The sequence below is a fragment of the Phocoena phocoena genome, chromosome 15 (genome assembly GCF_963924675.1).
Source record: "Phocoena phocoena chromosome 15, mPhoPho1.1, whole genome shotgun sequence".
NCBI classification, from domain to species: Eukaryota; Metazoa; Chordata; class Mammalia; order Artiodactyla; family Phocoenidae; genus Phocoena; species Phocoena phocoena.
This window is the reverse complement of record NC_089233.1, coordinates 15,128,133-15,141,923: the sequence shown is the minus strand read 5'-3', so window position 1 is coordinate 15,141,923 and position 13,791 is coordinate 15,128,133. Positions and strand designations below refer to the sequence as shown.

At 35.2% G+C, this 13,791-nt stretch overlaps 1 protein-coding gene across 1 annotated transcript in view; it reads right to left on the bottom strand.

The window, feature by feature from the left end:
- The window catches only part of SEPTIN14 (septin 14), a 36,533-nt gene continuing 22,742 nt past the window's right edge, over positions 1-13,791 (bottom strand). The window contains exons 7-10 of the mRNA XM_065892924.1: positions 10,957-11,053; positions 9,517-9,685; positions 6,755-6,887; positions 1-680 (exon numbers count right to left, since the gene is read on the bottom strand). Coding sequence (XP_065748996.1) covers positions 501-680; positions 6,755-6,887; positions 9,517-9,685; positions 10,957-11,053 — 579 coding nt within the window. The 3' untranslated portion in view covers positions 1-500. The remainder of the gene's footprint in view (positions 681-6,754; positions 6,888-9,516; positions 9,686-10,956; positions 11,054-13,791) is intronic.

The window sequence follows — 13,791 nt, the reverse complement described above, 5'->3', positions numbered from 1 at the left end:
AAACAATATTTTATTTAATAAAAACTATCAAGAAATTATTATCAGTAGAATTTGTTAAGGAATATCAGCATAAGAATTAGCCTTTTATAACATAATATTTTATGCCAACAAATCCCCTACTTCTATTTAGATATGAAATAGTATATATACACTTGGTCCCTGGAGCCACAAGTAGGGCTATAGTAAAAGAATTTCAACAGCTAATCACTTTTCACACTGTGCTATATAATTCTTTGATTTTCTTTCATTTTAGCAAATATTTATTGACTGCTAATTCTGTGCTACTCTTGTTCTAAACACTGAGGACAGAACATTTAACAAGATGGTCAAGGTACCTACTCCCAAGGAGTTCACATTCTAGTTGGAGAAAATATACAATAAGCAAACAGATTTTAAAACTTAGTATAATTTCAATCAGAATTAGTGCTATGAGAAAAATCTCACAGGAAGATGGGATTGAGAGTGATAGGGCTCCATGACACACAGATGGAAAGAGAGGATTATTTCTTACGATCTTTGTCCTTCCTTATATTGGTACACTCCTGAGTCTGCAATGTTCCAGAGGCAGCCTTCATTTTATAAAAATCTATTATTTCTTCTTCCAATTGTCTTCTCTCCTCCTCAAGTTTCATCGTCTCCTCTTGTTGGACCCTCTTAAGATGCTCAAACTTGTCCTGTAGCTGTGAAACAAATCTGCAGTTGTGACTCAAAGCACGCTATGGTGGCACATCCCCAAGAACATGTTTCTCTTTTTCTGGTTATCAAACATACCCTAATCATCAGAGTAGCACTTGATCTTAATAACAGTTTCAAAAATTATCTCTGCTGGAGTCATATTGCTCGTAATTACATTTTCAGACCTGAGAAGTAAATGAGCATCTAGATACAATGGCAAGAAGAATGATTGCAAAGGCTGGGGATGTGGGAGTGTGGTATTTATAAATGATGGCAAAGTCATTGAGAAAACTTTTTACTTAAAGATGGGAGGTTGCTGGTGGCGCAGTGGTTGAGAGTCCGCCTGCCGATGCAGGGAACACGGGTTCGTGCCCCCGTCCGGGAGGATCCCACACACCGCGGACCGGCTACGCCCGTGAGCCGTGGCCGCTGAGCCTGCGCGTCCGGAGCCTGTGCTCCGCAACGGGAGAGGCCACGACAGTGAGAGGCCCGCGTACCGAAAAAAAAAAAAAAAAAAAAAGATGGGAGGTTGAAGGTAGAAATAAGAGAAAGCTAAACTTTATCTTAATATATAAACATTTCAAATGTTAACTACTCTGGTGAGAAACTCGAACTTTTCCTGCAAGTCAGGTTCAAGGTAAGGATGTCCCCCCTCACTACTCCTTTTCAACATTGTACTGGAAGTCCTTGCTAATGCAATAAAGTAAGAGAAGAAAAATAAAATGTATACAGACTGGGAAGAAAGACATAAAACTGTTATTGTTTGCAGATAACATAATCATCTATGTAGCAAATCCAAAAGAACTGACCAAAAAACTCCTGGAACTAATTAGTGATTATAGCAGTTGCAAGATATAAGGTTATTATATAAAGGTTATTTGCTTTCCTATATACCAGCATTGAGCAAGTGGAATTTGAAGTTAAAAACGCAATAACAATTGCATTAACCCCCCAATGAAATACCTAGGTATAAATCTAACAAAATACATATAAGATCCATCTGAAGAAAACAACAAAACCCTGATGAAAAAAATTAGAGAAGAACAAAATAAATAACTATTTCAAGTTTGTGGATAGGAAGACTCAATATTGTCAAGTTGTCAGTTCTTCCCAACTTGACCTACAGATTCACTGCAATCCTAATCAAAATCCCAGCAAGTTATTTTATAGATATTGACAAACTGATTCTAAAGGTTTTATGGCAAAACAAAAGACCCAGAATAACCAACACAATATTGAAGGAGAAGAATAAACTTGAAGAACTGATGCTACCTGACTTCACTGACTATAGTAATCTGACTAAAACTAAGTAATCACAATAGTGTGATATTGGTGAAAAAAATAGATCAATGCAACAAAATAGAGGACCTAGAAATAGATGCAAATATATTTAGCAAATTGATCTTTGACAAAGGAGCATAGGTAGTACAAGGAGGAAAGATAGTCTCTTCAACAACTTGTGCTGAAACAACTGAACATTCACATGAAAAAAAAAAAAAAAACCCAAAGAATCTAGACACAAACCTTCACAAAAGTTAAACTCAAATGGATCATAAATCTAAATGAGGGGACAGAAAAAATATTCTATGGAAATGAAAAGACAGCTGGTGTAGCAATACTTATATCAGCCAAAATAGGCTTTAAAGCAAAACAAAAGACAAAGAGGGACAAAAGACAAAGACAAAGAGGGACATTACATAATGATAAAGGGATCAGTTCATCAAGAAGATCTAACAATTGTAAATAAGATGGACCCAACATAGGAGCACCCAAATACATAAAGCAACTATTAACAAACTTAAAGGAAGAAATTGACAGTAGCATAATCATATTAAAGGACTTTAACAATGCACTCACATCAATGGACAGATTATCCAGACAGAAAACCAATAAGGAAACGTTGGTCTCAAATGACACACACACACACACACACACACACACACACACATATATAGAATACTCTGTCCAAGAGCAGCAGAAATATACATTCTTTTCAAGTACACATGGAACTTTCTCTAGGATAGACACATGCAGACCACAAAAGAAGTCTCAATAAATTTAGAAGAGTGAAATCATATCAAGCCTCTTTTCTAACCACAGCACTATGAGCTAGAAATCGACTATAAGAAAAATACTGCAAAAAACACAAACATGTGGAGGCCAAACAATATGCTGCTAAACAACCAATGGGTCATGGAAGAAACAAAGGGGAAATTTAAAGATACCTGGAGATAAAGGAAAGCAGAAACACATTTTTCCAAATTCTATGGGATACAGCGAAAGCAGTGCTGTGAGGGAAGTTTATAGCAATACAAGCCTACCTCAGGAAACAAGAAAAATATCTAGTATAAACAACTTAACATTACACATAAACAAATTAGGAAAGAAGAACTAACAAAACCCAAAGTTAGCAGAAGGAAATAAATCATAAAGGTTGAAGCAGAAATAAATGAAATAGAGGCTTAAAAAATAGAAAAGATCAATGAAACTAAGAGCTGGTTCTTTCAAAAGATAAACAAAATTGATAAACCTTTAGCTAGACTCATAAGAAAAAAAAGAGACGGCCCAAGTAAAATCAGAAATGAAAAAAGAGAAGTTACAAATGATACCACAGAAATACAAAGGATCATAAGAGATTAATATGAAAAATTATATGCCAATAAAATGGGCAACTTAGAGGAAATGAATAAATTTCTAGAAAGGTACAATTTCCCAATACTGAATCAGGAAGGAATTCAAAATATGAACAAATTACCAGTAGTAAAATTGAATCAGTAATTTTAAAACTCCCAACAAACAAAAGTCCAGGACCAGATAATTTGACAGGTGAATTCTACTAAACATTTAAAGAAGAGATAATGCTTATCCTTCTCAAACTATTCCAAAAAGTTGAAGAGGAAGGAATACTTCTGAACTCATTCTACAAGGCCAGCATTACACTGATAACAAAACCAGACAAAGAAACCACACACAAAAAAAATTACAGGCCGATATCACTGATGAACATAGATGCAAAAATCCTCAACAACATATTGGCAAATCAAATTCAACAATACATCAAAAGGATCATGTACCATGATCAAGCAAGATTTATCCCAGGGATGCAAGGATAATACAATACTCACAAATCAAACAATGTGATATATACTATATTAACAAAATTGAAGAATAAAATCATATGATCATATCAATAGATGCAGGAAAAGCTTTTGACAAAATTCCACATCAATTTATGATAAAAACTCTCAACAAAGTGGGTACAGATGGAACATAATAACCTCAACATAATAAAGGCCATATATGACAAACCTACAACCAACATGGTACTCAGTTGTGAAGAGCTGAAAGTATTTCCTCTAAGATCAAGAACAAAACAAGGATGTCCACTCTCACCACATCTATTCAACATAGTATTGGAAGTCCTAGCCAGAACAATCAGACAAGAAAAAGAAATAAAAGGCATCTAAATTAGCAAGGAAGAAGTAAAACTGTCACTGTTTGCAGAGGACATGACACTATATATAGAAAATCCTAAAGATGTCACCAAAAAACTGTTAGAACTAGTAAACGAATTCAGTAAAGTTGCAGAATACAAAATTAATATACAGAAATATGCTGCAATTCTATACACTAACAAGGAACTATCAGAAAGAGAAATTAAGAAAACAAACCCATTACAATTGCAAAAAAAACCAATAAAATACCTAGAAATAAATCTAACCAAGGACGTAAAAGACTTGTACTTGGAAAACGATGAAAGAAATTGAAATGACACAAATAAATGGAAAGATATACTGTCATCGTGGATTGAAAAAATTATTGGTATAATAACTACAATACAAAGACAATCTACAGATTCAATGTTATCCCTATCAAAGTACCAATGGCATTTTTCACTGAACTAGAACAAATAATTCTAAAGTTTGTATGGAAACACAAAAGACCACAAATAGCCAAAACAATCTTGAGAAAGAAGAACAAAGCTGGAGGTCTCTCCATCCCTGATTTCAAACTATATACTACGTAGCTGCAGCAATCACAACATATGGTTCTGGCACCAAAACAGACACACAAACCCATGGAACAGAAAAGAGAGACCAGAAATAAACCCACACTTAATATGGTCAACTAATCTACAACAAAGGAGGCAAGAATGTACATGAGGGAAAGACAGCCTCTTCAATAAATGGTGTTGGGAAAACTGGACAGCTACATGCAAAGGAATCAAACTGGACTACTTTCTGATGCCATATACAAAAATAAACTCAAATTGGATTAAAGATATAACTGTAAGATCTGAAACCACAAAACTCTAGAAAAAACTTAGGCAGTAAGCTCTTTGACATCGGTCTTAATTTTTTTGGATATGTCTCCTCAGGGACGGGAAACAAATGCAAAAATAAACAAATAGGACTCCATCAAACTGAAAAGCTTTTGCACAGTTAAGGAAGTTATTAACAAAATGAAAAGGCAGCCTATTGAACGAGAGAAGACATTTTAAAACAATATATCTAGTAAGGGGTTAGTAATCAAAATATATAAAGAATGCATACAACTCAACATAAAAAAAAAAAACCCAAACAACCCAATTACAAAATGAGCAGAGGAACTACACAGACATTCTTCCAAAGAAGATATGGAGATGACCAACAGGTACATGAGAAAATGCTCAACATCACTGATCATCAGGGAAATGCAAATCAAGTTCACAATTAGATATCTCTTCACACCATTCAAAATGGCTATTATCCAAAAGACAACACTTTGGCAAGGATGTGGAGAAAAGGCAACACTTGCGCAGAATTAGTGGGAATGTAAATTGATACGGTCACTATGGAAAATAGGACGGAGCTTCCTCAAAAAATTAAAAATAGAACAACAGTACGATCCAGTAATTCCACTTCTGGGTATTTTTCTGAAGAAAATAAAAACACTAAGTTGAAAAAATATATGCACCTCTATGTTCATTGCAGCATTATTTACAATAGCCAAGATATGGAAGCAACATAAGTGTCCATCAATAGATGAATGGATAAATAAGATGTGGTATATATATACAATGGAACATTAGCCATAAAAAAGAATGAAATTTTGCCTTTTGTGACAACATGGATGGACCTGGAGGGTATTATGCTAAGTGAAATAAGTCAGATAGAGAAAGATAAATGCCATATGATTTCACTTATACACGGAATCTAAAAAACAATTCAAATGAGCAAACATAATAAAACAGAAGCAGACTCAGAGATACAGAGAACAAACAGGTGGTTGCCAGAGAAGAGTGGCATTAGAGGATGAGTGAAATAGGTGAAGGAGATTAAGAGATACAAACTTCTAGTTATAAAATAATGTAATGGGCATGTAATGTACAGCATAAGGAATATAGTGAATAATATTGTAAAACCTTGTATGGTGACAGATGGTAACTGGGACATCATGGTGATCATTTTGTAATGTATAAAAATATTCAGGGGCTTCCCTGGTGGCGCAGTAGTTAAGAATCCGCCTGCCAATGCAGGGGACACGGGTTCGAGCCCTGGTCCAGGAAGATCCCACATGCCGCGGAGCAGCTAAGCCTGTACGCCACAACTACTGAGCCTGCGTGCCGCAACTACTGAAGCTCGTACACCTAGAGCCCGTGCTCCACAACGAGAAGCCACCACAATGGGAAGCCCACGCACTGCAACGAAGAGTAGCCCCCGCTCGCCGCAACTAGAGAAAGCCCATGTGCAGCAACGAAGACCCAACACAGCCAAAAATAAAAATAATAAAATAAAATAAATAAATTTTTAAAAATCAATCACTGTTGTATACCCAAAACTGATATAATATTGTAAGTCAAATTATACTTCAGTTTAAAAAATAAAAAAAGTAAATTCTTCAAATGCTCTAGAAAAAATAAGATTACAGATGGCAAAATTTTAAAGGCTGTATCCAAAACCTATATGGTAAATAGCTACTTTTTGAAGAATAGCAAAGTATCCTCCAACAAAATCATCTAAACTCTCGAGATGAAAACCTCCAACTTAATAGGACACCTAAACTTGAATACAAATTATATCAAACTAGCAGGACTTGCCTCTTTTTCAGCTTCTTTAAATGCTCTTTCCTTCTCCTTTACTCTCTGCATAAACTTCTGTTTCAACTCTTCTTCTTCCCTCTGACATTGATCCAAGAAATCCTGCCTTTTGGCTTCATAGATCTCTTGAAAACTGAAAAGAAATTTGTGTTACTTTTGTATTAAAATGTTAATATAAATAAACATGTAAACATATATATTGTTTATTAATATAAGTAGCTCATATAACTCAACAACAAACAAACCAAACAACCCAATCGAAAAATAGGCAGAAGACCTAAATAATCATTTCTCCAAAAGAAGATATACAGATGGCCAACAGGCACATGAAAAGATGCTCAGCATTCCTAATTATTAGAGAAATGCAAATCAAAACTGCAATGAGGTACCACCTCACACTGGGCAGAATAGCTATCATTAAAAAAATCTACAAATAACAAAGGCTGGGGAGGGTATGGGGAAAAAGGAACCCTCCTACACTGTTGGTGGGAAAGTAAATTGGTACTATGGAAAACAGTATGGACATGCCTCAAAAAACTGAAAATAGCATTGCTATATGATCCAGCAATCCCACTTCTGAGCATATATCCAGACAAAACTACAATTCAAAAAGATACATGCACCCCTGTGTTCATAGCAGCACTATTCACAAGAGCCAAGACATGGAAACAACCTAAATGTTCATCAACAGAAGAATGGATAAAGAAGATGTGGTACATATATACAATGGAATACTACTCAGCCATAAAAAAGAATGAAATAATGACATTTGCAGCAACATGGATGGACCTAGAAATTATCATACTAAGTGAAGTCAAAAAGAGAAAGACAAATACCATATGGTATCACTTATATGTGGAATCTAAAATATGACACAAATGAACTTATCTATGAAATAGAAAGAGACTCCCAGACATAGAGAACAGACTTGTGGTTGCCAAGGGGGAGGGGGTTGGGGAGGGATGGACTGGGAGTTTGGAATTAGCAGATGCAAACTATTATACATAGAATGGATAAACAACAGGGTCCTACTGTATAGTATAGGGAACTATATTCAATAACCTGTGATAAACCATAATGGAAAAGAATATGAAAAAGAATATATCTATATCTCTCTATATATCTGAATCACTTTTCTATACAGCAGAAATTAACACAACATTGTAAATCAACTATACTTCAATAAAATACATATATATATATATATAGTTATGTCACATATAAGGACATTTACCAATATTCTCTCATGTATAGAAATGAAAATTTCTATATCACGAGATGTAAAAAAGTGAGGTGCCATATTGAATATAAGTATATAGAGTGTATATATAGTAAGTACTCACATTTTGAAACACTTAAAATGTTTTGTTTCTCCTACCACTTTTTATTATATCACACTTCTTCACATCTTTTGACAACAAAATTTGGGGGAACATCTAATTTTTGAGGTTCTCAAAATAATTAAAATAAGGCCAGGTGTCTTTCAAAATATGATGTATTTAAGATAGCCAGTTCAATTCTGGTTGCCTTCAAAGTACTGTAACTAATATAACTCGATTGTTCTACACTATCATCCTTCTGCAGCACAAATCCTATTCCTCCTCAATATAGCTAAGTACACCTGCTCTCAAACTATTTTCACTTGACTTCCATTGAAACTGAGTCCCCCGAAAACGTAGTTCCTCTGCCAAGTTTATGATTGAGCTCTCCAATCCAAAATGTTATTCCCTTTCTTGTCCAACACCTGTTCCCCTCAAGATTGAGGAATATCAAAGAAAAGGGAAGATTGAAACCAAGCGGGGTGTTGTGGGACCCTCCCAGGCATAAAAGCCTTTCCGTGTACCCCCTTTCTTGTTTGTGGGAAAAAGGCTTTCCGCCTCCTAGACCTTCCCTGAGTTCCAAAGGGAAGATTCAAACAGTTACTGGGAGGAGAGTGAGGGAATGCAGAAAGAAACAATAGTGCAGCATGGGGTCCTGGACCTGGTTCCTCCTGGGGCAGGGGTGGGAGTGTGTGTATGACAATCTGATACAGATCTCTTGAGTTCTTCTACAGGAACTAACGTGCCTACCCAGGTGGAGGATGATAATTTCACGCTGAGCACAAGCATGTAGACCCAGACTGGTAGGAACCAGAAGGCTGATGACTGAACATCACCCTGTTACCTCACCATCAACCAATCAGAGGAGGGTTACACACCCTACAGCCCTCCCCCACAAATTTTGCCTATAAAAACTTCTTCCCTGAAACCCATCAGAGTTCAGGTCTTTTGAGCATGAGCCACCCATTCTCCTTGCAAGGTCCTTGCGATAAACCTTTCTCTGCTCCAAACTCCAATGTTTCAGTTTGTTTGGCCTCACTGTGTGTCGTGCACATGAACTTGGATTTGACAACACCATGACATTACACTGCTGCTTTTCCTCTTTCCTCCATCCAATCCTCAATATCCTATTCTATATCCTTTGCCATCTTATACCAATTTTTACTAATATTTGCAAATCTCTTTCCTGAGCTTCTGTTCCATATAAAATCTACTTTTTCTTTTGGATACACATTTCAGCAATACACATATTGGATGCATATAAACGAGCCCTTGCATTATGTTGCTCCTACTAACTCTCCATCTAAGTCTGAAGATGATGAAAAACCACACAATTTAGGATGTGAGAAGTACAGCTATTCTCATTCCGAAATAATCATATCTCATCGTTGTAGGGAATTTCTAAGTCACCCATCATCTTGTTTGAGCAAGATCTCCACTCACCTTACTGGCTGGTTGTCTGGACCCACATCAGTATATCCCATTTTCTGAAGTTTTCTGCACCTATAACGTTCATAGTGCCAGGTGTGGGTTTGTTCTTTCAAGTCTTCCATGTTTGTACAAAGAAGCACATCCCGGAGCTTAACAAAGTCACAGTGATTTTCATTTTCCACTAGGCAGAAAAATAATAAAGCCACAAAGCTTATTATCAATCCCTATCACTTTCTAAGTATTCTTGAATGAGCTAAGAGATCGTTCAGATTAATAGCTATAATTATTTTAACCATGTAACTATGGTTATATGGTACATACAAATTATAGGTAGAGTTTATTTATAGACCAGGAAATTTGCTTGAAATTTATTAGCCAAAGAATAAATAGGAAACACTGAAATAACATGTAATATTAGTAGATGGCATAAATTTTCATTAATAATTATGTTAGTATTTTTCAAATGAATATGCTCAAGGTATTTTACAGAGCACTAAAAAAGAATATAATTTCACTAAAGTAAATAATTTTATTAAAGTAAATCCTGCTAACATAAAGGTCTTAACAACTATGCATGATTTAGCTATTAAACTATATTTATACTCCATATTTATGAGAATGAATTAGTCAATTTTCAAAATCACTCAATAAATTCACATGGCTCTCTACTGTGTTTGTCATATCCAAAAGACTGAGCACAATACTTTGTGCATTGTGTATGTTATTATAACCAAATGTAATATTCATTAAAATATGTTGTGTTTAAGTACATTTCATAAATTTAAAAATTTGTAATATATTAACTGAAAATAACATTTGGAAACTAGTCCCCAATAATTAGTATCACAAGTGTACGAATCAGACAATAAATGACTGCTATTACACTATTCTAACTCATCGTGATGCTAGATAACTAATATAAATGTCTAGGTATAATTTAGCCAAAAATGAATTGTATTACTTTATTTTTAAAATGGTTTTCCATCCCTTTTTATAGGGACCACTTTAAAATGCTTTATAAATTAGGTAGCAATTAACTTATATGACATGTTTCAAGTACCAATACTTATGCTTCTGTGTTGTTCAGAATTCTTTTGTTCAAAGAACTTTCCAACATTCTGAATGTGATGGTTTATGCATAGAGAGATAATCTGCATATGGCAGATGGGGGAAATGAGGAGGTTCTGCCCAGTTTCTGAATTTTTGCCTAAAGCACCATCCAGAAAACTCCCGTGAGAATAGGTTACAATCAAAATAAGCATTATCTTAAATGAAACAGAATCTGTGCTCCTTATCAGTAACTATTAATTTGCTGTTTAGCGAGAGTTACCAATATTGACTCAAGTTAAAATATTTTGTTTTACATATTTATAGTTATATAATTTTTATAATTATATATATATTTAAGCATAATCATTCCAGAGCAAGCCTGCGCATCTTTGTTACATTTACCTTGTAAAACTCCCCAAGGGTACTGACGGCCTCTGACCATTCTTTTTCCAACTTTCACTTCATCTGTACTTCCTACTACAGCAAAAGGTAAGTGTCCCTAGAAAGTAAGTGCAATTTTAATCATGTTTCCTTATACCAATATAACTTACTCTGTTAATCTTATTTCTGTATGGAAACAACAGAGACAATAATATCATCATAAGTTTATTCAAACAAGTGATTTATCTTGCCTCAGATTTTATGACTTCACATTAAATATGTGCAAATTAATTGCTGTAAGCATTTGTGCGAGATCATGCACACAATTGAAAACTACCTACTGAGTACAGCCTAAAGCAAGGCATTCTACTGTGGGGAATACAAAGAAAACAGTTTTTGGTAGACATATAATTTTTCTCACATTAACTTTACCCTGAAACACAATAAGCAAATCACTTTTAACTCCAGTATAAAAGCTAAAAGACAAAATTAAGAAAACTCTAATAATTAGTTAATTGAAATATAACATAAAGCATATTAATAAATAATACTATATAGAAAATGGAAAAGAAAATTTTAAAAGGAATGCAAATCAGAAGGAATTAGTAAAACTATCTGTTCTCAGATGATATTTTTGAAAGTATTTTTTAATTGGGATATAATTGACATATTATATTAGTTTCTGATGTACAACATAATGATTTGGTATTTGTATATATCATAAAATGACCACCACAGTAAGTCTAGTTAACATCCATCACCATACAGTTACAATTTTTTTTCTTGTGATGAGATCTTTTTGAATCTACACTCTTAGCAACTTTCAAATATACAATACAGTACTATTAACTACAGTCACTATGTTGTACACCACATCCCCAGGACTTATTTATTTTATAACTGAAAGTTATATGACACAAATGTACATATCTATGAGACAGAAACAGACTCACAGACATAGAGAACAGACTTGTGGTTGCTGGGAGGTGGGGACTGGGGCAGAGAAGGAATGTGAGTTTGGGATTAGCAGATACAAACTAGTATATATAGGATGGATAAACAACAAGATCTTACTGTATAGCACAGGGAACTATATTCAATATCCTGTGATAAACCATAGTGGAAAAGAACATGAAAAAGAATATATATATATATATACAACTGAATCTCTTTGCTGTGTAGCAGAAATTAACACAACATTGTAGATCAACTATGCTTCAATAAAGTATAAAACAAAGTAAAATAAACTATTTGGGGTTAAAAAAAAGAAAGGCAACTGATTTCTGTATGTTAACCTTGTATCCTTCTGCCTTGCTGAATTTATTTATCAGTTCTAGTAGTTTTTGTGTGGAGTTTTTAGGGTTTTCTATATATAGTATCATGTCATCTGCATATAATGACAATTTTACCTATTCCTTACTGATTGGAATACCTTTTATTTCTTTTTCCTGTCTGATTGCTGTGGCTAGGACATCCAATACTATGTTGAATAGAAGTGGTAAGAGTGCGCATCCTTGTCTCATTCCAGATTTTAGCAGGAAGGCTTTAGCTTCTCACTGTTGAGTAGTATATTGGCTGTGGGTCTGTCATAAATAGCTTTTTTTTTTACGGTACATGGGCCTCTCACAGTTGTGGCCTCTCCCTTTGCGGAGCACAGGCTCTGGACACGCAGGCTCAGCAGCCATGGCTCACGGGCCCAGCCGCTCCGCGGCATGTGGGATCTTCCCGGACTGGGGCACAAACCTGTGTCCCCTGCATTGGCAGGCGGACTCTCAACCACTGCGCCACCAGGGAAGCCCAAATAGTTTTTATCATGTTGAGATATGTTCCCTCTATACCCACTTTCGTAAGGGTTTTTATCATGAATGGATGTTGAATTTTATCAAATGCTTTTTTCTGCATCTATTGAGATGATCATATGGTTTTGCATGGTGTACATGGTGTATCACATTGATTGATATGCTTATGTTGAACCATCTTTGTGACCCTGGTCATGGAAAGCTTGTTTTTTAAAAAGGTAAACAAAATTGACAAGCCTTTAGCCAGGCTGATTATAAAAAAGAGAGAGAGGGCTTCCCTGGTGGTGCAGTGGTTGGGAGTCCACCTGCCGATGCAGGGGACACGGGTTTGTGCCCTGGTCCGGGAAGATCCCACATGCCGCGGAGCGGCTGGGCCTGTGAGCCATGGCTGCTGAGCCTGTGCGTCCAGAGCCTGTGCTCCACAACAGGAGAGGCCACAACAGTAAGAGGCCCACGTACCACAAAAAAAGAAAAAAAAAAAAAAGAGAGAGAGAGGGCCCAGATAAACAAAATAATAAGTGAAAGAGGAGAAATTACAATGAATATTACAGAAATTAAAAAATCATAAGAGAATACTATGAATAATTATAAGCCAATAAATTGGACAACCTAGAAAAAATGGATAAATTTCTAGAAAAATATAATCTCCCAAAACTGAACCAGTAAGAAATATATAATCTGAACAGACCAATATTTAGTAGTGAAATTGAATCAGTAATCAGAAAACTCCTAGCAAACAAAAGCCCAGGACCAGACAGCCTCATATGGGAATTCTACTAAACATATAAAGAAGAGCTAATACCTATCTTTCTCAATCTACTCCAAAAAACTGAAGAAGAGGGAACACTCCCAAATTCATTTACGACTCTACCATTACCCTGATACTAAAACCAAAGACACAGCAAAAAAAAAAAAAGAAAGAAAATGACAGGCCAACATCTTAGATGTATATAGGTACAAAAATCCTCAACAAAATATTAGGAAACCAAATTGAACAATATATAAGAAGAATCATAAACCATGATCAAGTCTGATCTATTCCAGGGATGCAAGGATG